The sequence below is a fragment of the Antrostomus carolinensis genome, unplaced genomic scaffold, assembly GCF_000700745.2.
Source record: "Antrostomus carolinensis isolate BGI_N321 unplaced genomic scaffold, ASM70074v2 scaffold10855, whole genome shotgun sequence".
NCBI classification, from domain to species: domain Eukaryota; kingdom Metazoa; phylum Chordata; class Aves; order Caprimulgiformes; family Caprimulgidae; genus Antrostomus; species Antrostomus carolinensis.
This window is the reverse complement of record NW_010314260.1, coordinates 19,951-45,177: the sequence shown is the minus strand read 5'-3', so window position 1 is coordinate 45,177 and position 25,227 is coordinate 19,951. Positions and strand designations below refer to the sequence as shown.

Sequence of the window (25,227 nt, the reverse complement as noted above, 5' to 3'; positions counted from 1 at the left end):
GGTTCGGGAGGGGCTTCGGTCGGGGCTGGGTGCGGGTTGCCCTTACGGGTTGGTAGGCCCGGCATGTTTGGGTACGTGGGGTTTGAAAAGATATTTTTTTTCTTAGCATATCTGATTCTTTTGTTACTCCCTTGAACAATAGATTTTTTAAAATTAGTTTTTCTTTTAAAAAATCGTACACATGCAACTGATGTGTTTTGGCACCAGTTTATATGTAGTGTGAGGTAAACATCTGAAAAGCAACAACATACAGATCAGTGGGCCAGTAAAACTGATTCACAGCTTCACGGAGTGTCAGATCCTAACGACAGGTCAGAGTTTGTGGCCTGGAAATCTTTCTGGGTTTGTCAAAAGTATTTGTCATATAAGAGTTGACAAGACTGGTGTGTTTCTGCCAACAACCATGAGTTTCTAAATGGTTTGGAATAGTGACTCATATGAAAACTTAATTTAAAAATAAGTTTCTGACATTTCCATAAAATCTTCAGCAGTGTTAAAATGATTTTTTTAAATGTATTTATTTTATTTATTTATTTTCCACGTTCAGATATGGAGGCAGATGTGAAATGGAATGTGTGGAAATGGAAATTAACATTTGTTTTGATGTTCTTTATCATATATATTCTCAGTAGAGGGTGACGGTGGTAGTACCAGAAGTAAGAGATTTTTTTTGATGCAAAACATTCAGTTGCACGTTTTCTGTCTCTTTTTTTTTAACCTCACAATTCTCCATTTCAGTCTTATGATTGAAGTATTGTTTTTCAGTGGTCTAGTTGAGGGAAGAAGAGAGGTTTTTTGATTGATTAATAAATTTGCAGAGAAAAGAGGATTGGACTACCTGTTAACCATTTTGCATTCTGTCATTTTTGCCATACATAAACATTCATTTTGCAGCAAAGCCAAGAATCATTATCTTCAGCTTAGTGATGGCAGAACTATATTACTAAACATACCTAAAATCGCTTCAGGTCTTACTCTAGAATGTGTGAAGTTCAGGGAAAACCAGGTAATGTGACAATGTCAAATCCCGATCTTTTAAACAGTTCTGCATTTTAACTGTTGCACTTGTCTCGTAGGCCATGACAATGTTCCTGTTAGGTTCTGCTATAAATCAGTCTGAGCTAATGAAATTATAATTCTGACTCAGTTGTCACTCAGTTGATCTTGTAATGACAAAAATAAGTTAGCTGTTTGCAATTTATGTCCCTGTGTTGACTCAAAATTACTTTGAAAGAGCATTATGCATATTTCTGTAGTTCACTGTTACAGTAACAGTCTTTGACTATATAGAAGGCTGCTGCAAAGAGAACTGGAATAACAATATGTGCTGGGATTGGGAAGTATGAGTTGGCATAAACTGCAGCAAAAGGACTTTGGACACAGGGAAAACTGTATTCCAGGTCTCCCTTATGTCTGCTTTTAGAAATTGCCTTAGCAAGGCTGGTGTTTCTGTCCCTGAAGATTGTGGTTTGTCAGCACTGATACAGCTGTAGTTGATCTTGTTTTGGGACAGAAGAAATAGATGGAGTCTCCTGAGGTTACTACCAGCTGGCTTTTTTTAATATGAATCTGCACCTGTAGGTGAAATAGTGCCCTGGTTCATGTTTTTCCTTCTTTAAATGAGCTGAGGGGACTGAAGTGTTCTGATACAGCCATACAATGGTAAAGGTCAGTTTACAAATGCCTAGTTCAGGACAAGTGCCATCTGTAACTTTTAAGTCAGGCTACAAATGTAGAAATGAACTAGAGAGAAATGAAAGTTTAGCTCTGTGGTATTTTTAATTTCTTTTTGGCTTAAAAAAAGTAAATACAAGCCCAGTGAACTGTGTAAGAATGGTAGAACCTAGCGAATCTTTAGTATAAATGTTAGCAGTACTCTGATGTTTGAATCAAATTGCTGTGTACAGTTATTTGTATGGATTTGTTTTCAGGTTTTACACAGAAGTGTGGTCAGGAATTCAGCTCTGTAACCTTATTTTGGCAGGCATCTCGCTCTCGTTGTTGTGATAGTCCTGTGGAAGTAGAACTTGTTCACAGTAATGTATTCAGAAGCATGCTAATATATTATGAGTTATTATATTGAGTTCAGAGTACCTCAGTGCGATCAGGTGTTTATGGATTGTTTTATATATGCTGCTGTGAAGGTGCTGCTTTTTCTATTTTCAGTTCAGACTAAACAGAGAGATCCTAACATAATCTTAATAGTTTGCACTACTGTCCTCACTTAAAACAGGAGTTCATTATGAAAAAAAGCAAAGAAGTTCTAGTTTTCAAGCCAATATCAAGCTTGTTTGTGATGGCACAATCAAATTTTTATAGAGTTAATTAGAAAATTGAAAATTAGTTAATTGGAAAATCATTTATTTTTCTGGATGTGCAGAACTGTAACTAATTTATGTTGTCATTGGAAGAACTGGAGAACCCTTTTCTTTCAGAATCAGTGTGTTAGATTGATTAGTATGAATATATATATATAGGGTCGTATTTTAATTGCCATCTAGACATAAAGACATTAAAATGGAATATATTGGTTTAGAATCTAAAATTTCTGCTTATTTTTTTTAAGGCTCAAAGCATCTGAAACATAGTTCTGAAATATTTTTTGTCTGTATGTTGTAATTGCAATTTTTTGTAATCAATTTCACATTTTTATTTTTTTAATTTCTCCTTATTTTACTTATTTATCTCTCCAAAACAGAGGTGAAATACCTGCTTTGCTTAAAATTTTAGATAGCTTTTCTTCTACTTCTTTTAAATACCCCTTTCATCAATTACAGCATCCTGACAAAAATCAGTATGTTCCTGCATTTTAGATGAGTATAGGTTTTTTTATTTTGCTGTGAAATATTTTTATGTTTCTTATTAATTATCATTCCACACGTCATACTCTCTAATACCTGCGTGTACATCCATTCACACTCTGTAAAGAAACCAAAAATACACTCCTCAATGTTCACAAGATGTATCTGCCTATTAATGTATGACTTTGCATATAGTCACACAATCTGCCGGGGAGATCTTATAGTGGCCTCCCAGTACCTGAAGGGGCTACAAGAAAGCTGGGGAAGGACTTTTCATAAGGGCAGTTAATGACAGAACAAGGGGAAATGGGTTTGAACTGAAAGAGGGGAGGTTTAGATTAGATATGAGGAAGAAGTTCTTCACTGTGAGGGTGGTCAGACACTGGAACAGGTTGCCCAGAGAAGCTGTGGCTGCTCCTCCCTGGAAGTGTTGAAGGCCAGGTTGGATGAGGCTTTGAGCAACCTGGTCTAGTGGAAGGTGTCCCTGCTGCTGGCAGGGGGGTTGGGACTGGATGAGCTTTAAGGTCCCTTCCAACCCAAACCATTCTATGATTCTATGAATCTACACGTGCTCGCATGTCACTAAATCTTCAATAATTCCATTTCAATATTCTTCTAGTATTTTGTTTCCTGAGCTTCTCACGTGCTCACAGTAGGAACTACCGCTCCCTTTCTTCAAACTATGGGTTTATGGTTACACCACATGATAAGGAGTTTAAGTTCTATTTCTAGGAACTTCTTAAAACGTCCCATGAGACTTTTCCAAGTTACATGGCTCTTTGCCTGAAGTTGCCCATCTCTGAGCGTTGTGAACAGGTACAGGTTTGGACTCTCCCGTGACAAACAGGGCCAGTGTGGTGCTGTGCTGGTTTCTGGGGACTTGCATTCTGTGAACGGAATGTGTTCATTTTTGAGTTACTGAAAGAATTTGGAGAAAGTATCAGCTTTTGGGGGGTAATTAGAAACGCGGTGAGTAACTGAACAGAGAAATCACCTGTCTCTGGTTTCTAACCAATTTTAAAATATTTTGGATAAGTTTTGATGTTTTGCATGTGTGTGGCTGTAATAGAGGCTCTAACAGGAAAGCCTGCGATTGAAACGGAGACTACGGAACTGTGTTATCTTCTGATGTCATTAATAGCGCTTTTAGGTAGAATAATTTTTAAAAAATTTGGCTAGAGCCCAAGGGTACAGGCTGCAGATATGAGCATCTCCAATTAGGTAGTAAGCTTAAATTAAAATTGATGAGTAAGGTATATTAATGGCAGACTGAAGTAGAAAGCGTCGTAAGAAATGCAGGAATACTAGAAACAGGTTAGTGTGGTGTGCTAGATATTATGTCACCATTTTTTGTTCAGCAGTGTCTTTTGTTTCCTGGGAGATCTACCAAAAGCCATGTTGTAGAACTCAAAAAATGAGAAAAGAGTTTGATAGAGAAGAAAGCAAATCATATATTTATAATGAAAATAAAGGAATTTTGTCTACTTTTATATTTTTAAGGTGCATTTTTTGTGAAAGGTAGTTTCAGAAGGATCTGGCACTTCCCCATTGTAATGAATATTCTTACACTGTAAGTAAACAAATAGTGGTTGCTGCCATACATTTGGATTTTTGTTTGGTTTTTTGTAGTCTATCATTGTGCCTGTTCACAACAGCGAATGCTGGTTAGATGAGTGCTTGAAGTCAGTTTGGGAACAGGATTTTAAAGAAACCATGGAGCTGTCAATTTTTAATGATGCCAGCAAGGTATGTTTCAGACCTTATTTAAAATACTGTCCAAGTAAATACTGTCTCTGATGGGAATTTTTGGTTTGGACTGTGTTTGGTTTCCCATACAAGTTAAAATAGCTCCGTCTATCGTACTTTTTCTAGGACGGTTCAGCTGAAATAATTGAAAAATGGAAGATCAAGTTGGAAGCTGCTGGTGTTCCAGTAATCATTGGTAGTAATGCTTCATCTCAGCCTCGAGGTGGTATGTAGCTTAATAGTTATTTTTTGAGAGTTAGGTTGTTATTGCAGACATCTTCTAGTTTTCAGTTTGAAAAGTGTCTTTGTATCCGCTTGCATTGCAATGGAAATAAACCACGTTGTTTTCCAGAGCTCTCTGTTCAAAAGCTTATTCCAGCTTAGAATTTGGCCCAGTTGGTTTCGGCTCTGGAGAATTTGTTTATACGTCCAGGAAAGAAGAACTTGGCTTAACACTTGTGCTCTACTCTGCAAAAGAATTTTGTTTAATTGTAGTATACACAATGTTGTTAATGCTTACAATTTTACTGGGGCTTTGTGAGATGTGATTTATCTTCAGGAGATGGGTTTTAAGAAAGAAGAAACCCAGAATTTCTTACAGAATGTTTTAAAAGGTAAATGCATGTCTTTCAGTATTGTAGAATAGAACCTGAAATAGCACAAAATATGTTTTTGACGTCCCTTTGATGATCAGATTCAGAAAACATTTGACGTGAGCTAAAAATGCTCACTAAATTCCTACGTATTTACACGGGGAGTAAAACAATATGTTTATGAGCTACCAGATAGGTGTACGGTATGAGTCCCTGTTGATTTACATGCTAATATTAATTACATTTACCCACTGGAGAAGATAACAAACAGATCTCGCTAATAGTTTTTCTTTTGTTTGTTTTGGTTGTTTCATATGTAGGGCTTTCTAGCAGGCAAGCTTGCTAAAATGTAAAATAGAAATAAAAGTGTATTGCTCTTTGAAGAAGCTGGTGTTGAATGGCATTGGAGTTGGAAGGTCATGTCTGTGTTCAACAAGAGGACAAGGCAAGGAGAACAGTGTGCTCACATTTTATGTGGGAGCTGTATACCTGATGTTTCTGTCATTCTAGATTTTGTGACAATGAATAGAGGGATAGGAACTGATGTAAAACTGATTCCAAATTTGTGTCTTTCAAGTTATCTCACTTAAAAGGCACACTGGAAACACTATACCACAAAATCTCTTCAGTTTCTGTTTTTCAACAAAATATCTTGTTTGTAACTGGAAAGAAACCTAGGCTTATTCCAGTCTCCTCAAAATGCTCTTACTGTGAAAAAGCCCAGTTCTGTTTCAGAAGGCTTAATTTTCATCCCCTTGTTGAAACACACAAATAAATAGGAGTTTGTGCATTGAATTAATCTCCAACTTGGTATAGGCCCCTGGCTTTTTTTACTGTCATTTCTTTTGACTATAGACTTCTTTAAAGCTGTTTTTTAAACTTTTGTCAGACCTGGCAATACTGCAGTAACACAGAATAGCTGTTACTATAAATATTTTTAGTATTTTAATATCTCTAGCATGAACTGTTGTTGTTTTGACAGTGAAACTTGTAATATTAGCATTATTTAGCCGGTGATGACAAAAGACAGACAAGATTTGTAGAGAGAATTTTTCTCTTTTGGACAGCTGGTAAAGCTGGAGTTGAGCAATGTCAAGAATTGCTTGTCTTCCTGGAAATTTATCTGTCTTCCTTTTTTTTTTTTTGCCCCTCAAGTATTGAGTCTTCTTTCAAATCTTACTTCTCTTAGTGGTTGATCTAGAAGCTAAGCAGGTTGTGATTTCTTGGGGAAAAAAGTCAAAGAATAATACTAGAGGTTATTAATTATGGTACCTGGTAAAGTTGGTTAGCAATGTTTTGTTAATACCATTTTGTTATATCATATATTTTCCATTTTTAAAAAACTTTTTCTATGAATAAAGTCTTGTTCCTAACAGACTGTTGTATTAATTGTGTGTAAACGAGTTCTAACACAGGTGCAATGTTTTGACAATAATTTATGTTAAAATTCTTTGCAATTTAGGAAACTGAAACTAAAACTAAGTTCGAGTGGTGAACTACAAGGAGTATTTTGTACCATTAGAGACATGTCAGATTAATTTTTGTTTTAACATGCAGTTGTCAGTGTTGGGATCACTGAAACCTGAACAAATCTTTAATAAATTGGGGGCGGGGGATGCAGCTGTGAGCATTGTTTTAAATAATAGTATGAAATGCATAGTTCCTTTAAAAAAACAAAACCAAGCTTATTCATGTGGAAGTCACTCTCGGGTCACCATTAAAATGAGGACATCTTTTCTTCATGGTTGTTACGTTTTAGGAGCAGGTTCCTTGAAATCCATAGTATTTGTTTGGTTTCAGTGATTTACTTTTATTATGTTAAGGACTAGTTACAACTGTAAGGAGTCTTTCCTTTAAAAGAAGATGCTTTAGTACAGAAACAATGTACTAGTCAGGCTTCACATCTTCAACTATTTACACAAGATTAGGATTTATTTCTGATTCTTTTCTAACATGTAAAAGAAGGGGGGAGAACCTAGAAAAAAAGAAAGGGTCACTTGCCTAAAAAAAGGAAACCTTTTTCTTTCCAAGAGTGAGGAATGTTAATATCTCACTGAGGCTTAAGTTTTTACGGCTGTAACCATGGTAACAGGTTCTTTTCACCAAGTAAGCAGGCTTTACAAAACTCAGAGACCTGGCACAAACATTTGATTTTGTTCAGTAGAGTAATATTAAAGAAAATTATTTACTCATGCCAAACATAGGATTCATTGTGGTGAAACAGCTTTTAATATCTGATTTCTTCTATGGGGAGTCATATCTCTCTTATTAATAATTTTTAAAGTACGTGTCTTGTCTTCTCTCACCTCAAAAAATAATTGCTGGTGTATGAAAAGCTTCAGGATGGTTTCTGTCTTAATCTTAGAAAGAAATATTTTTCAACTTTTTCTCATAACAGATACTAAATATGTCATGATTTTATTTAAAGTGTTTTATTTGAAAACGAGATCTGAAATATTTCTGAAAGTTCACAGAATAATATTATTGCCATTTTGTAGTTGCCTTTGGGTCTCTTTTTTTCCACATTATTGATTCCTAGTACTTAATTATTTTGTACTTAAGGGTATTGAAATATGGGGGTATACTAATGACAGCACTGAAATCTAAGTACAGGCTGCTTTACAAGTAGTGATGATGTGCAAGAGTATGGATTTGATTGATGTTGGGGAAATGCAGTTCTTTCCCATTCTTTTCCCTCCGCAGGATTAAAGTTTTGCTCGTTTGGCTTGTCCAGACCTGCTCACTTGCATCAGTTGTTTCCTACTAAAACTGCTCGTGCCAGGATTCAGCTCTGCTGTTGTGGTAGCTGCTGACTTTGCCAGCTGCTTTTTTTACTGCCAATGGGAAGGATAATGAGAGTAACTGTATATGTGAGATTAGATATTCATAAGTGTATGAAAAGTATTATGTAAATACACTGTAAGATAATAACTCCAAGAAATCCGTGATGAAGAGAAGTTAAGGTGAGGATTAGAATATGCAAAATACGTACGAAAAGAATAACACAAATTATAAGGAAGAGCCTTTCTTAGTAGTGTTCTGTTGGTAGTTGACATAATGTTCCTTTGAGGCAGTAAGAAATGCAGTCATAAGTCTTTTTCTGTACTTGGACAACTCAGCAAAATAACCAAGGAGCATGTGCGTTCAGTCTGTGTGAACCTTTGAGCCCAGTTAAATTTGTTTCCTGAGCAAACTTAAATCTGTATCACACAAAAAGAGTAGAGAATTGCAGAAGTCTGCTTTTTTTCAAATGCAAAGTCAGGAACTTTAGGGATAATATTATTTATTTATTTATTTGCCACTTCATGGCAAGATTTTCTGGCTTTACGTTTCCAGTTTTCCCATTAAAGACTAAAAGCCCTACAGTATTGCATGTCTTCACAACATTTGGTTTGTATCTCAGGGCAGTCTTTTGCTGGATTCCCTGACTTGGTTCCATAAACAAAGCTTAAACATTACATATATGACCAAGTACAGTTCATATAGCATTATTCAGAATAACACTGGATATAGTGTGGTCTTTTCTTATAATGCTGCCCAGGAGACCAGAATGTTATTAGGTGGACCTTGTCTACATACAAAAGTTATCTCAGGTAAACACTTCTACCTTGCAGATGTGTTTCAGTGGTAAGCTGAGTTCATCTCACTGCTGGTTGCTGCAGTCCCATCCTTACTCTTGTCTGTCTATTCCTGCTCCCCAGCTTTTTTTCTGGCTCTGCCATTTGTTTAACCCCCCAGTGCTGTCATCTGCTTCAGAAATTAAGCTGACAAAAAAGTTTTCTTCTGGTTCAGCTTCCTGAAATGGCTTGGTAAAAGATTCAACAAGTGTCAGAGGATCAGAAACTAAAAGACCCTAGATGTCAATGTTGTGATTTGACTGTATTTATATTTCAGTGTGGTCTTCCATAGATTGGAAGTGTAACACATTATGGCATAAATAAGCCAGGTTTGTGCTCCTTGTTCCTACATTCTTCTGCTTTGGCTCCCCTCTGCATTACATATGTGATTACGTAAATGGCTCGTGAAGTTTTTGTATTTGCATAGTTTAACAGGCATAAAAGAACTGAACATTTTTTGTTTAGTCCTTCTGAAGACCTAGCCCCTGATGGGAGGAACAAGTTGCAGTCTAGCAGTCTCTTGTTCTGTCTTTGCCTTTTTATGATTTATTACTATTTGTTATGACTTAAGAGATCAGTATCTATAGACAGCCAGTGGTTTTCAGCATCTGCTCATTGCAGGAGGTTTGGACTAGATGACCTTGAAAGGCCCCTTCCAACCCAAATAATTCTGTGATTCTGTGGTCGGGATCTGAGGTACTGGATGTGAGACCCAAGTAGCTGGACTCTTCAGGATATGTATTACATGTTATGTCTTTGTGGAGGCCTAGCAAAAGTAGTCTTAATTCTGCTTGGTGGTAGAATTCTAACACATACAACTGATAAACACTCAGTGATTACGGCTGAAATTGGCATACTGTTTAAATATTTACAAATTACTTGGTTTTAAATATGGGAAAATTGCATACTTTACCTGATAGTGACTTTTGTATTTCCTGTTCCTGACTGTAGTTAAGACTTAACAAAATGGAAAGGTAAAAACTGCCACATGATTTTATCTTTGTTTTCTCAACAGTTGGATTTGCTAAAAATCAAGCAGTAATTCAGAGCTCCGGAACCTACCTCTGCTTTCTGGATTCAGTAAGTTAAAGCATCTTGTCTAACTTAGTTTTATCAATAAAATTATTTTGTTTTTAATGTAGTTGTTGGTTTGCCTTAAAGACAAGCTGTATAATGGTGTTTGGATGTTAAACATGCTGGGTACTATTTATAAATTATAAAATTATCTTCCAACCTGTAGGAAGCCTTCAGCCTTACACCGTTCTTTGATCCTGTCGCATTTCACAAGCTACTGTGAGCAGGATTGGGCCAGGTTGGTAGTTAGATGTTTTCAGGATTTTTCTTTCCCACATTCTTCAGAAAATTTTATTGATCAGAAACCAAGAGCTAATCTACTGGCTTTTTGATGCAAAATAGGAGAGGTCTCACCTTCATCTTGAATTTTTTTTCTGTCCTTTGTTGGATACCTTCTGTGAACCCATTCAGCTCACTAACCCTCAGATAACTATCTGACTTTATGCAGCTTAATATGCAGTGAAGGGTTTCACAAATGTGCATAGCTGCTCTGAGGAATGGTGCTGTGTGGCTAGGAGCAGGCAAGAAGAGCAAGACCTTTAAGGCTCACTGATCTCATGTAATTTCACCTGAAGATTGATTCTTTCCTGTGAATTGGAGCTAAACTGTGGTTTAATGTCGTACTAGGAGGAACTGGCTGCTGAAAGTGTAGGTTTTCAGGTAGGATTCAGCTTAATGTTATGATTGTCTGTGCTTATTTGAAAGTGTCATGAGAGCAGAGATGTAAACTCTACAGCCTTATAACCACACAGGTTTTAATTTGGGTCTCTCAGTTTGTAAACTCCATTTGTTGTATCGGCTTGATAGAAGGATTTTTTTATTTATGTGTTAAAATTTTGTTAATTATTCAGTGTACTATTACAAGACATGGTTAAGTGGTGGTGTATTTCTTCTGACCCAAGGCAATGCAGCAGAAATTTCTTGTCTTACCATTTAAGAAATTAAGCTTTACAGGTGGCTTTCCTGGCCATTTTTCTTGCTTTTATTAAGTTATTATTGTATTTAGCAACACAGTGTGCTTTTTTAAATGAGTTTCTTTGAGTTTCCGTTTCCCTTTAACAGTTTGTTGGGTTTGGGGTTTGTTGGTTTGTTTTACAGAGTGTATTTCATAGAAATATTTGTATATAAGTCTAGGGAGGGTGAAGCTTTGAAATGCAATATCTGATATGTCTGGGTATACATGGGTATCTCAGAAACAAAATTTTGAACTTCAGTTGAATACACAGAGCTCAAAATCACATATACAGATTAATAGAGTTTGGAAAGGCTGGTTTCTCATACATCAAAAATAAGTATTTTCTATACAACACTGAGCATCAGTGTCTGTTCCATAAACAGATTATTTTGAGGAAGTGTAAGCACAAAATCAGCTGCTCTGTCTTTGATCACCTGACTCACCAGATTTTAAAAGAATGTATGGACATTATAAATTATGCCATGAAGTAACTGGAATGATGCCAGTTTTGTTGAGATGAATGAACTCGAGATCCAGTTCTTTTTGCCTTACTTCAGGTAGATGCAGAACCATGTACTAGTTTAATATGTGTGAAAGATTCCATGGATTTAACTCCTATATTGTGACTCAGAGAGGCTTTTTGCATACCTAAAATGAAAAAAAAAAATAAAAATTACTTATGATTTGCAAAGTTTAGGTATTCCAGGCTTGGACAGATACCACATTTTATGGGACATTCTAGGGCGTACATAGGGTGAGTTACATATGTACTTATGTTGACTGAAGTTAGCTGAGTCCAGGTATGTGTGAGTGAGAAATTAACCTGCTCTTCTCTTGTCCTGTGGAGCTCGATATCTTCTGTCTCAAATCCGTGGAGAATAATTTACTGAGGTAAATTTTGGATTATTCTTTCTTTTCGATCCAGACAGATCTAGTGGTTTGTAAATCACTAGCAGTAAACTAGAAAATTAAAGTCTTTAAATAGAATCAATTAATATTTTTATAGAGATCTCTTCAAAATTCTTAATTTCTTATTTACTTATGGTGTTTATGCAGTATGAATCTTCATGCTACTATATTGTTTCTAGTTTCTGTCTAGCTGTGAAGGATAAGAAAACATCAGGGCAACAAACTACAACTGTTAAGGAATGTAACAAGTGATGACTTTGGATTTCTGCAAGGTTATCATTAGCATAAGTATATATTTAATATAATTAAGACCTACAATGTGATTTGATTGAGAATTTTATGACTTACAGTACAGATAAGCTTGGAAGAATCTACCAAGACTTTTTGTTCTACACATTTCTGTTTCTGCTTTTGAGCTAGAAGCCATTCTGAACTATCAAAAGCCTAATCTTGATACAAAAGTAATACTAAATGATTGACATCATTTAAATATATTTTCTACCATCTCTCCTTGTGACTACCATTTTTTGCTGAAAACAGATTGGAGGAAATAAAATGAACGTGGAAACTGCTATAGTTCTAAAAATTGCTCAATATTTTGGCTGTAGTTAGTAAATGTTGTGTGATAATAGCTGAAACAGATGTTGCCAGCTGTTTAACAGCTCCACTTCTACACGCCACCTACCTTCTTCGTTTCAGTCACCAATCTGGTATCAAGCTCTCTAGGAAGGAATGTTGATATCAGCCTTTTGGAATGTGCTGCAGTAATGCCAGGGAATTGACCTTCAGAAGAACAGCCCTGCTTTCAGGTTTGCTGTAGGTGGATGTGGAGGGAAATGGACTGGGTCAGGAGTTTCATATAAGGTGGACAAATACCTCGTGGCTCCTTGTATGTTCCTTTCACTCAAAGGAGTGAAATGAATGTACAAACATATTTGGGAGCATCTTTGGAAGTACTGGCTCCAGAGAGACTGTTTTGCTTGCCATTCCAGCTGGAGTCAAGCTGCTTGTGTTCTGTCTCTCAACACAGATTTGTGAGGACAACAAATTGGGAAGAAATGTGGAAAAAAAAGGTTACAGAGCTCAGAACTGTCAGAATTTGATCAGCCTATTCTAGTATGAAGTGGCAGCTGTTTGACCAATAGCTATTAGGGAGTTTTTTTGCTGTGGCTATTGTTACAGATTGCACCTCTCAGCTACTGAGGCATTTTTCCCATCAGGAGAACAAGTAGAAAAATTTAGGACACTTAAAAAATTGCTCATATTTAACATTTATAGTCTCAGAAAATCTTGCTCATAATGACAACAGAATTAACTAATTATGCAAATAAATTTCACTGTTATATTTACTCTTCTTCAAATCGTCTGCACTTATGACTTTATCTACCAGTTGCATTTTATTGTAACCTTAGTTTGTCAGTTTTCTGTGGTGATTACCATCTTTGTTATACTCATTTACCCACTTGCAGCACAGCAGGACTCTTACACTAAAAATTCCCGTTTCTGCTTTGAACTGCTATTTTCATTGACATTTACTTAAACATGCCTATACTTGTACAAAATTTTATTTCTTTAAAGAGGAGCATGCTTTCATTTTATCCTAATAGTCTGTGTAGTTTCCCATTATTTTGAGTTTAATCAGTATGTTGTTGGAGGCTTTCTGACTGTTAAAGAAGAAATATAAAAATGTGTCCTTTTTTGACCTGCAGGATTTCAAACCCAGTCATGTTCACTTCAGTCCTTGACACACTTGTTTAAGTCTTTTGAAAACACTCGTTTTTAGTCTTTTGACACACTTGTTTTAGTCTTTAGTCTTATGCTCTGTTGGCAATGTATCACTATTTCTGAGATTCTTAGTTCAAAGATATGACTCTAAACTGTGGTGCCACAGTGTCACTGTTTGCTAATAGTTGAACATGATGCAGGGAAACAGTTAAGTTTTATCCACCAAAAGTGAGGGTGGACCACCGGAATCGACATTCCCCTGTTTGAATTGGCAGCTGTTGACCTGTGCCTTTCCATTTGTGAGATTTGCTTGTATGATTTAAGTTGGGAATGTTAATTCTTAATTGCTGTGAAATTGCATGCTTTTCTTGAGTTTCAAGTTCAAAAACTTCAAACACTTCATTGAGAGGGTATTCATAAAGGTGGTGGAAGAAGGTGGTTGGACCTTAGCTAGTCAGACTTGGTAGGTGTTTCAGGGAGGCTAGCCTCCAGGCTGGCTTTCAGTTATAAACATAGCTGCTTGTTTTTACAGTCTCTATACCTTGCTAGTTTTGGAAAGATGGGTTTCTTGTTGGTTGCGATTATACATTACTCTAGAGGCAGTGAGGAACTTATGAAATATTCTTCCTTTCTTTCAAATTAACATTAACATAGCTTAGGAAATGAAGGATTTCTGCATGTATTTGGGTTTTGTTGTTGTTTCAACATACTATTCCTTACAAATTTCATCCTCTGATTAAAAAACTGAAATAAGCTGTTACTCAAATAGCAGGTCAGTGGATGTAGGGGTGAACTGCATTACTAGAAGACTTTTCTGTGCAGAAGAGTTGTGCATGTTTCTGAATCACTAATGAACACAAAGGAATCAAACTACAAGTGCTTGAAGGCATCATTCCTTTTACTGTTCTGTTAAGAAGTGCAGGTATTAAAAAAGATGAAATGCCTCTGTCTGGAATGTGAAATGTTAATTTGTTGTTTCATAAATGAAGAAGCAAACCTTCAGAATTTGGTTGCCATAACATCTCACTGCACATATCTTCATCTGCTTACTACTTAAAGTGGGTGTTTGGAATTGACAGTGAGAGTTTTACTCTTGTCTGAGTTTACTGACTTTGCTGTTGAGTTACTTGCTTCCCTTCCCTGCCTACATTCACATACATTTTTTTCAGTGATCTGTGAGAAAGATCCAAGGTGCTTTCTAGTGACTACAGGAAAGCTAGGTATGGGAAGGCACATGTCTGCATTTGCTCAACAAATGCATCAAGGTAGGAGCTGCTTCAGCAGCAAAAATTGCCTGATCAATTGATAGTGATGCTGAATTAAGGGATTCCATAAAAAGATTTTAATTCATTTTATACTGATGGAAGGTACTAATCACTCAGGTCCACGAGAACACCATGTATATCCTCCCATGTAGACCTTCTTGTTGCCATGTTCAAGAAAAGAAAGGTGCTCAATAAAGTCAGCTTCTTAAATTTTGAAGTGTTTTCTTTGTTGTCCCCTTCTTACTCCATTTAGAAAGTAGTATTTTCTCCTATGATCTCGCAGGGACTGACAGATCATTAGGGCATGTCCTGCTCAGGTGACTTGTGTGTGGCCGTTAGAGTGCACAATTCTAATGTGTTTCATAGTGTGGGGCTTCTTTAAAAACCTGCTTTCTGGAAAATTGCCTAGGATCAGTGTATTTGCTTTGTTAGTCCTGTTGAGGGACCAGTTTTTGGAGGTCCGAGCCCTTTTACTTTCTTGGGTCAAGGAGTTGTACTGAACAATAGCAAGGAAAGGTTTCACTGTTGTCTGAGCAGGTGCAGGATAATGAATGACCATTTGATGGATTGAAAGACTTTGGAGCTGCCCTATTGTTTCTCAGTGAGTCAGACATTCCTGGTACAGGTTGTATTTGGTGTGTAATAACTACAGTGGAAAGCAGGTACTACCATTGTGAGGATGGAGTGTGTCAGGTTTTTTTGTTTGTTTGGTTGGTTGGTTTTTTTTTAAGCAACCAGATATGCAGGACTTTGTAAAAGCGTGTGATGCCGAGTCTGTAATGTGAGCTTAGGAAAGCACTTCACTACTGAGCTGTAATTAGTGTCTTGTTTTAGGTGAACTTGTCATTAGTTTTAAAAAGTAGATGTGTATTGTATATTGAGTTGTATGTTTTGTTTTACTTCCTGAAGTGCAAAACCCCCCACTTTTAAGGGAAAATCATCAAATTATCACTGTGAGGTTCAGTGTGGTCCAGCTGGCCTGGTTGAAGAGGCCAGTGAATGCTTATCATTTGAATTTACCCAAATTGCTTTAAGAAACGCATGCTGAAACAACAGCATCTTTGAGTGATATTCTTCAACTCAGTCTACTGATTTAGTTTTCCTTTTCTTCAACTAAACATAAGAGTAAAGTAAAACAAAACAATTAGCTCAGTATGAGTCGTATGTGTTTTTATAAAGAATGGTGCCTCTGGTTGGAAGGAGAACAACCCAGCTGATAACTGTGTAACTGGCTTTTCTGATTTGGCAGCATCTGTGAGTGGTGTGGAAGTTGACAGGAGCAAGGCAGCTTTCTGCAGAAGGGATAGATTTGATTGGAACACAAGCAGGCAGAACGCCTGTTGGACTGCAAAGGTGATGGAGATCACAGCCCCCACTGGCAGAAACACATCTGGACTTGTTTAGAAATCCCTGCTGGCTTTTCATGTGAAAGAAAGTCCTTTTCATTCTCCCATCTTTCAGCAAATTGTTTTCCTACTCAGAATGGACACTGGAGAACAGGGAGCGTGTTTGTAATCAACAAAATTCCTATAAATTTGGGATTATTTTGAGTGCCTAAAGTAGGTTTCTATTTATGTTACTTTATTTCTTTGTGTTTACCTGTTTCATTGGCCTTGTTTGCATTGTATGTGTATGTGTATTTAGATCACAGCAAACCCAGCTACTACCTGAGGTTTTTCTTTATTTTTCTACAGTTTAGTGAGTGGGGTCACATGGAAACAGATTAACTTACAGATTCTTTTTTATTTAGCTACCCTGTTGCAAGTGTATGCTTAGTGAAGGTGTGCATTTATCTAGCATTTATTTTAAATCTGTTTTTTTGTCAGTTTTTACATTGGGAAAATCTCTCTTGATCCTGTCTGCCTTGTATTTGTTGAGAAACAACCATTAGAGACTTCCATATTAGTAGTGAAAACTTCTGTTAAATTTCTGGTTTTTAGAATTATATATTCAGTGTGATTCATTGCTACCCTTGTTACCTTCCCTACTCGCACCTAAGAGACAGAAATAAATTAAGTATACTTCCCTTTTTAGATATAGCAGCTACTTTCAGATATGGACTTTTTTTTTTTTTTTGGTCTGACATGGCATGAATGAAAAATAATTTGGTAAGTGTTTGTGTAATTACTGAGGTTTGTTCTCAGTTTTAAACCAAAAAAGATGATCTGATTGTAGAAACCAAAGTCTGGCAACACAGTTGCTGAATTCAGTATCATAAACAACAGTTTTGATAGAAAATTTGTGATTACTTAGTGTACAACTGGATACAATATTTTAACATCTTAGTTGTCTAATACTATAGTTTATTAAACTCCATAAAATCCTACCAGTATAGTGCATAGTTGAGCATCTCACTCCTACCAATGGCCTGTGAAGCTGAAAAAAATTTTAAGTGCTCTTATTATGTGGCAAAATCTTTTCTGTTTTACCCATTGGAATTTAATTTGTTTTTTAAATATTGGTCTAGAATACAACCACATTACTTAAGATTTTCCACTGTGTGGTTACCTGCCCAGGCATCACTAGTAAAGAATCCGTGAAGTGTAGAAGTTGGATTTTGCAGTTAGCTTTCTTTTGTAGTTGCCCAACCTGATTCTAAAAAGCTGAACGACTGATGTGACTCAGTTTTGTCTGGGATGTGATTTGTATTTTGTACTGTTCTTCCTCATTGCCTAATTGCTTTATTATTTTATTTGGGACAATGTCTTAAACTACTATGCTCTTTTTTTTGTTGTTCTTTTTTTTTTTTTCTTTCTTTCTTTCTCCTTCCATGAACCTGGAAAGTATCACAGAAGTATACAGCACTGCATCATATGTGTCAAACTGTTAATTTAAAAAAACAAAGAAACAAACAAAACCAACCCAAAGACAATATTATTTTTTAAAATCATTTTTAAAGGTCATTCAGGATAAGAGTTAATAGAATTTTCCAGCAGTAGAAAACAAAAATGTATTAAAAGAAGGCAGCATTTTGAAGTTTTTGTGGTTATAGTGCCCTCTCTTTAGCTGGATCTTACAGAATACTGATGATCTCAATGATAGCCTAAGACCCAAATCTGTAGACTTTTTAGTTTTGCCAATAGCATCAAAATGACATAGTGTTTTGTTAGGGGGAACTGGACCTTTCCTGTCAAGTTGTCTGCTTATAAAAACACAACAGGGACCTATTTGGTGAACAGGATATTTGAATTTGGTTTGAATACCTTCCATGCCAATTTAACCTTATAAATTTTCATCTTTGTGAATGTGTGAATTCTGTTAAATTTATCTCTGTTCTGAAGGATCGTAAGCAGTGGAATCTTTTAGCACAAGAACAGATGTTGTGTATTACAAGAGATAATAGTAACGTTGTCCTAAGCATTGAAATTCTTTGCTTTTTGATTGATTTCTTTTGTGTTCTCTTCTTTTAACAAGAAGACATCTAAAAGTCTTCTCTTCTTCTCTGTAATTCATAAAGGAGTGAACAAAGCTCAGCTGAAATATCTGCTGTTGTTTGTTGCAAATTAAAACCTGGTTTTCATACAATCAGCTCTCTATTTGGCGTAAAGAAATATGATCATGGTTGTTCTTATGGGAAATAAGGTAAATGGTTTTTTGGAACATTTGCTTGACAGTACCTGAATTATGGTGCCTTATTGATAAAGTAGATTAGATGGTAAATAATATAATTGTAGTTTTGAAGTAACTGATGTACAGAGGTTGGGAAATCAGAAGGGTTTTTTCCACTCTATTGGCTTTGAAGGTAGGGCCATTTAGAAGAAATAGACTGTGTGAGCTTTAACCAGCATCTAAGAAAGACTAAACTGACCCTTTACAAGGGAAGAAATATGGCACCAAAAATGGAAAAGAATGTAGGTAGAAGCCTCAGAAGACTAAATTTAGGGAAGAAAATTTGTGCTACAGTTGGACGTTTTGATAGTCTGTAAAACCATAGTCTAGAAAGGATATAATTTTGAACAGGAAAGAATAGTTTTGAAAAGAATCTCTCCTATCTGTTTGAGGAAGGATAGCAAGGTTACTAACTCTTTAAAAGGCAACTGTCTTTTTGTATGTAAACAAAATAGACCTTTATGCTACAAGTGAAAGAGTATTAACAGAAAATTTAATTCCAGTGTTTTGAAGCCAGTGTCAATGCTGACGTGTCTTATGAATGTGTTTGTTTGTTTGTTTGTTTGTTTTCCTTAGAATTTTATCATTTCACAAATACTCATTTTTTGTGCTCATGGAATATGACACATTGATAGATCTAGAGACTGAAGGCTTTTCCTTATCACTGAAACAGTGTAAAGCCAGACTACAAAGAACATTTCCTCATATTGCTAGAATGTGTCAAATCTCATACTCTTAATCAGGGTTAGTTCCTTGTCCACACATACTGCCAGTACTGCTGTTAGAGTTTGTTGTTAATGAGATGGTGAATTTCTTTAGAAATGTATAATGTGTGGCTGCCCAGAAGATATATGTTGAGATCACAACATGATTGTCACATCGTAGTTATGGCCACTTCCAATTTAAACAGGATTGAGCTTAATCCACTAAAAGCATAAAGTCTCTCTTAATACTTGTTCCATTTGTATTTCTGGCTGCAAGCCACTAAAATGATGTTAATTTAACAACATATTCTAATGTGTGTCTGAGTACTGTATTGTGACCCTTTTTATGTTCACTAACAGTGTGCTATTTATTCCAGGATGATGTGATGATGCCACAGCGAGTTAGACTGCAGCATGAAGCTGCCATTCAACATCCAAACAGTGTGAGTACTTTTTTTCTTGTGTGTATTTCTGTGGTCCTCTTTTACAAAGTGCCGGATACATCTTTAAAAGGATATGAAAATTTTACAGTAGGGCTATAACCAATGTATTCTGTTCCTTTATTTTAAATCCTTGCACTGAATAGTAGCTTTGACTGAATTCTGTTTATTCTCTCTGTTCAGTAAACCAAATCTCGTTATGACAGTGATACACTTTTTCGAGTAAGTATACAGGTTTTGCTAATAAATGTAATCTAAAGGAAAATGCCTTTTTTAAGTAGCCTTACTAAGTAATGTGAAAAGCTGAAAAGGATTTGCTACAGCTGTGGTTTATCTGTTTTAGTATTTAAGAAACTCTAAACTGTAAGGTCTGTATGGGTTGTTATCATTAATAAACTGAGCTACAGTTAAATTGATATTTCTCCCTGTATCTGCCTGCGAAAGAAAACGTTGTTAGAATGCCATTCTTTATTCTTGTGAAATAAACTCTCAAAAACATTCTGCAAGAGAGTTGTTTTATGATCTATGTAATTTTTATTTGAACTAAGTTTCTGTGATTAGGGCCAGTATCTCTTAGAGAGAGTTTGTGTATATGTTCTACTTACATGAAGATAAATTATTTGTTATTACTTTAATTTGTCAATATTATTGACATAGATAGACTCCTTTACAAAACTGAAAACTGAGTTTGTATTCCTGTCAACAGTGTTCAGCAAAAATAGGCTTATTGTTTTCACATTTTCTCTGTGGGATTTATTTCAATGTGAAAAGGGTATCTGGAAAGGAAAGGTCAATTGATTTGATCTGTCAAGAAGGTATTTCCTGCAGGTCTCAGAACAAAATAGACAGTTTTAGGATTATTGCTCTCTGGGAATTAAACACCTTTTGAACTCTTCCTCCAAAACACACTTGCTTCAAAGTAGAGATTATTGCGGTTGTTTCAGCTGAGGAATGGCTGCCAAACAACCTGCTGTTTAGTGGTGGGTTGTGTACCTGCTCATCACACCTGTACTCGGTGTTTTATGAAATCTGATAAACCTTACAATGCAATTTATCAAATTTTAGTAGTGCCTGAGTAGCAGTTAACCTAGTTCATTTTATGAGCATAATAAAATGATACATCAAAAGTTGTTTTTGTTCTGATATGAATCAGTTAATGTAATTCTGCAGTGAAATGACAAAAAAACTGGAAAGACAGGTTGATCCAGTAAGCTTGTTTTTCTGGAAACTAGTGTTAAGAGCTATCATATTTCTTACTTATATGACTTCTATATCTATATGTTAAGACTTTTTAAAAAATAGACCAATTTCAACTAAACAGCTTGTAGTCTGGTTAGAAAACACTTAAAACAGTTTTGTTTCTATTCTGTGATACTTCAGTGCCTAACAACAGTCAGTATGAACTATTAAATGACAATCAAATAAGTAATAATAAGTGCCTGAGTAGACTGAAAAATCTAAGACCTAAGGTCTTCATGATATATTCCAAGTAACACAAACTTGTTCTTCCCGTGTTCTAAACTAATCTAAACTTGTGGTCCTGTGTTAGTGTTATTACTAGCCTATTTGCAAAGCTTAACTTGAGCTTTGCACTTTACTAAATAAAACTAGCCAAAGTCAGTCTGATTTAGCATGGGAAATAAGTTTTTCCAGCTTTCAGTTACCTGACATATTAGTACCTAAATTCTTCAATTTAGGAAAGTGTAAAAATTCTCAGAAATTAATGGAAAGGCCTCTGACTTTAAACCTGAAGAAAAATGGTAGATATGTGTGTGTGCTCCACATATGACATAGACATAGTACATCTAGATAGAGCCTGCCTCATGCCATGACTTTCTCTCAACTTTCTACTGAATTGGAAGGTTTCCTTGCAGCTTTTTGGGCAATGACCTTGGTTTTCTTTTTTTGATTTTCCTTTTCTTTAAACTTCTACTGGTTTTTATTTTCTATTATTTCTTGCCTTGTGTTGTTGCCTTTTAGGTGTAAGGATTTTTCTTCTTTGTCCTTGAACCCTATGAAGGGCAAAAATGAATCAGTGTTTGAATTGGATGGAACACGTTTTTCCATTTTACAGGTATAAAAGATGTTTGTAATACCTATGTGAAATATACCTTTTGGGTTAATATTGTATTTTACAGAACTCTTAATTCGAAGGCCTGAAAGGAGAAATGGGAACACCTGTTCCTGATGAGCAAATAGGTCAGTTTGGTCCAGAGCTCCCTAGTAGTTCTGACACAACTTGAGTTACTTTGAGAAAAGTTGACCTTCTGGCCACAAATCTACTGACCAATGTCAAGGGGGGCTGCTGTTCCTAAAAGAATGATCTCTCTACTGCCCTCAGAATAATCATGCTATTCAGTTTTCTGGCCCGGGAAGATAGTTGGGGATGTTTGAATAAAGTTCTTTTATGTATTTGAAGTTCTGACCCTAGCTTCAGACAGTGTGATAAGCCAGGGTAGGTGGAGGGGGAAAAAAAAAGAAAAAAGCAGAAGCTTGAGAAATGCCTGTGAAGCAGTGACCTTTTTTGGTTTGTTCCTGAAATTCTAATTTGCAGACTTGGACTTTCCACTGTTTTGCAACTTCTGACCTGGATTTTTGACTTTATGTAGTGTCAGTGTACTTTTAGAAATTTTGTTCTTAATCCTAGCTTTGCTGGTTGTTAGTGAGATCCAGAATTCCCAGTGGGCTCTAATATTGGAGACTTCAGTCTACTGTTGTTACTCCTGTAGATTTACAGGTATGAAAAGTCTCCAAGTTTCTCCACCAAAAGGAATCTCCCAGATCCTAACTAATCCCTGAGGTTCTTCCTCCTTCATGTTATTCTTACATGCAGATTGCCTTACCCTAACTTGAAGCCTGGATGCTTAACAATGAAACAAAAGATATCAGATGGCTTTGGAATGACTCTCCAACCAGTTGTTCTTCAGAGAAACTGGTGTTTGTTTCTATTTCTGAAAAAGCAAGAGGCTTGCCCTTAGGTTGAGGTGCTGGAATATGACTGGGGTAACACTCCAGCAGACCTTAGCTTTATTTCCTGTATGGTAGCCTACTTAATCATGCTTTAAAGAGCAAGAGCAAATTAAACTCTACTCTGTTAAGCTATTCTTATCTTGAAGACTTTTTTAAAAAAAGTCTTGTAGGATGGAACTGTTCTCCCATCAGGAACATTTAGAGTAGAGGATTTTGGATCTCAGAACACAAATTACTGATACATTATTATTTTATTAAATGCAGCTGCCTAGAACTGCTGTCATCTTGTCATCTGGTATTGTCATTCTGGTATTTCACATAATTTTACATTATATCTAAGTCTTGTTGACAGGGATTCTATAAATAGGACACTCCAGAAGACATGAGTTTTTAAGACTTTGTGTATTTATACTAGAAATTCTTAAGCTCTGCGAGCTCAATATGAATACCTACTTTCAGCAGCCTGAAAGCTCAGGGACATTGGACTGCCTGTGATAACATAACAGCTACCAGCCTTTTGGCATTAGCCGTCCAGGGCACGTAGAATCATAGAATGGTTTGGGTTGGAAGGGACTCATCCAGTTCCAACCCCCCTGCCAGCAGCAGGGACACCTTCCACTAGACCAGGTTGCTCAAAGCCTCATCCAGCCTGGCCTTCAACACTTCCAGGGAGGAGCAGCCACAACTTCCTTGGGCAACCTGTTCCAGTGTCTGACCACCCTCACAGTGAAGAACTTCTTCCTAATATCTCATCTAAACCTCCCCTCTTCCAGTTTAGAGCCATTTCCCCTTGTTTTGTCATTAACATGTGCACTTATGTTATACTGCATGCAAGTGTGCCTTCAACTTGCTTATGCTTTAATCAGATAAGGAGTTACATTGTTACTGGAGAATGAACCACTGTTAATAAAATCTCTAGCTCTAGTTTTTGTTTATCGCTAGAAGCAGCATCTATTCCATTTCTCCAGACTAAGCCAGGTGTTGCCTATTTACCAACCACAAATCACGTATGCTTTCTTGGCAGCTAATGAGTGGGAAGATTCAAGATCACATTTCCCTTAATTCTGAAAAGGTCAGGCCTTTATATCTTATTTTACTTCTACTTGTGTTCTTCTGGAGGAGGTCCAACTTTGTGTACATACTAGTGCTCCATTGAACAAAGCTTCTGAGTTTGGAGTAGCTCAGGAAATGGACAGTTTCAACATTATTTCCAAACCGCACACACAATGCAATCTTCCACCCCTATGCCCCACATTTACTCTGTTATTTATTTGAGCAGAGTAGTACCCTTTAAGAAGTCCAGAGCTTTTTGTTTCTGGGAGAGATGAGATTGTTAGCAATATCTGCTCCCAGGTTGTCTCGTTGCCGAGTGCATGCATCAGGACCTGCTATGGGAATCCTGAAATGAAATTGCTGGATGTGATTAGAATACACTCTTGGAGAGCTAAAGAGCTTCTCTGGAATGTGCTTCATTCCTCAGCCTGAGATGGACCAGGTGCCTGGCCACCCTTTGCCAAGCCACTGTGCCGTTATGGAGGCTTTCAAGAAGAGCACAGCACTTTGAGAACTCTTTCAGTTTTTCTAAGGATTCTAGGTACTGGAAGGAGAAAAGAAAGGTGCTAACATGACATGTTCACACTCGAAACCCACTGCCTTTCTCATCTGTCCTAGAGCCATACTGGATATTTTTTGACACTATATTGTCTGCTGGGCATGTTGTTACTTTATTCTTCCTCTCACCGTTGTTTAATTTGAGTGTATGTGCACCCCCACAATATGACTGTGCACGTGAACAGCATGTGGCTTCCAATTTTTATATCTCTTTCTTATAAGAATTTCTTATAAAATAGCCAAGCTTTTCCTCACTGTCTCCTCTGTCTTCCCAACAGCTGGAATCAAAATGTGGGTAATGGAAATAAAGAATGTTGTTTCCTTTTTTTTTCACTGTCTGAATAAGAGAATCTGTACAAGTGTCAGAATGAGCACCTTTCTTTTTGTTGTAAAATTACTAGCCTCTTTCTCAAACATGTTGGGATACTTAGCGACGTGAGAGAACAGAGTATAACCATTTGCATTTCTTCAATGAGAAATTGTCACTTTTTTGCATCTCTAAAGCAAATTTTTGGCATATTCTGTAGCTTGGATTTAGGTCAAGAGCTGCAATGCCTAAGGCCTTTTAACCTATTGCATTATCTGAATGTGTTAACTAACTGACTAAATTCTGCATGTCTTTGATGGTGAATGTGACTCCAAGCTAGTTGATTGGATCGAGTGAACAATGCATGGCCCTACTAGTTCTCAGACCTGTTCCACTGCCTCTGGGAAAGCTGGAAACAAATATTGCACAATCAGCAAATTATTTGAAGAAATGAGCGAATAAAGGAGAAAGCTGAGCTTGATCCTTTCTTTAAGGCACAACTTTGGGCCAAAGCATTGTATGTCCCTCCCCCAGCCCCACTGAAGCTCACAAACTAAACTTAGAAATACCGTATTTTTAAAAATTATTATTTTCTTTTGGTCTGGACACATATATTTCTTGATTTTGAAAGTTATAATCTAATAGATAGGGGGTTTTGTATTGTTACTGTACCCTGTGCCATTCTACTTGCCTTGACTTGTTACACATTTCTCTTACAACTTAGAATGACTCTTTTTTTCCCCCCTCCCTCATTTTTCTTACCTATTGCTTATTGAGCACTAGTTTGAACCATTGCATTTTCTATTTTTTATTATTAAAATGATCGCATTCCATTGATTTTTTTATTATGTCAGTCCTTTTAGTTTCCACCTTATTAATTTAAATTAATATCTGAAATTGT

The 25,227-nt window shown here is 36.4% G+C and overlaps 1 protein-coding gene across 1 annotated transcript in view; it reads left to right on the top strand.

The window, feature by feature from the left end:
* Window positions 1-4,436: 4,436 nt before the first annotated feature.
* LOC104524642 (UDP-GlcNAc:betaGal beta-1,3-N-acetylglucosaminyltransferase-like protein 1) overlaps window positions 4,437-25,227 on the top strand; it is a gene marked incomplete at its 3' end in the record, with an annotated part of 34,110 nt that continues 13,319 nt past the window's right edge. Inside the window, exons 1-4 of the mRNA XM_010167585.1 lie at window positions 4,437-4,547; window positions 4,674-4,773; window positions 9,773-9,837; window positions 19,376-19,441. Coding sequence (XP_010165887.1) covers window positions 4,515-4,547; window positions 4,674-4,773; window positions 9,773-9,837; window positions 19,376-19,441 — 264 coding nt within the window. The remainder of the gene's footprint in view (window positions 4,548-4,673; window positions 4,774-9,772; window positions 9,838-19,375; window positions 19,442-25,227) is intronic.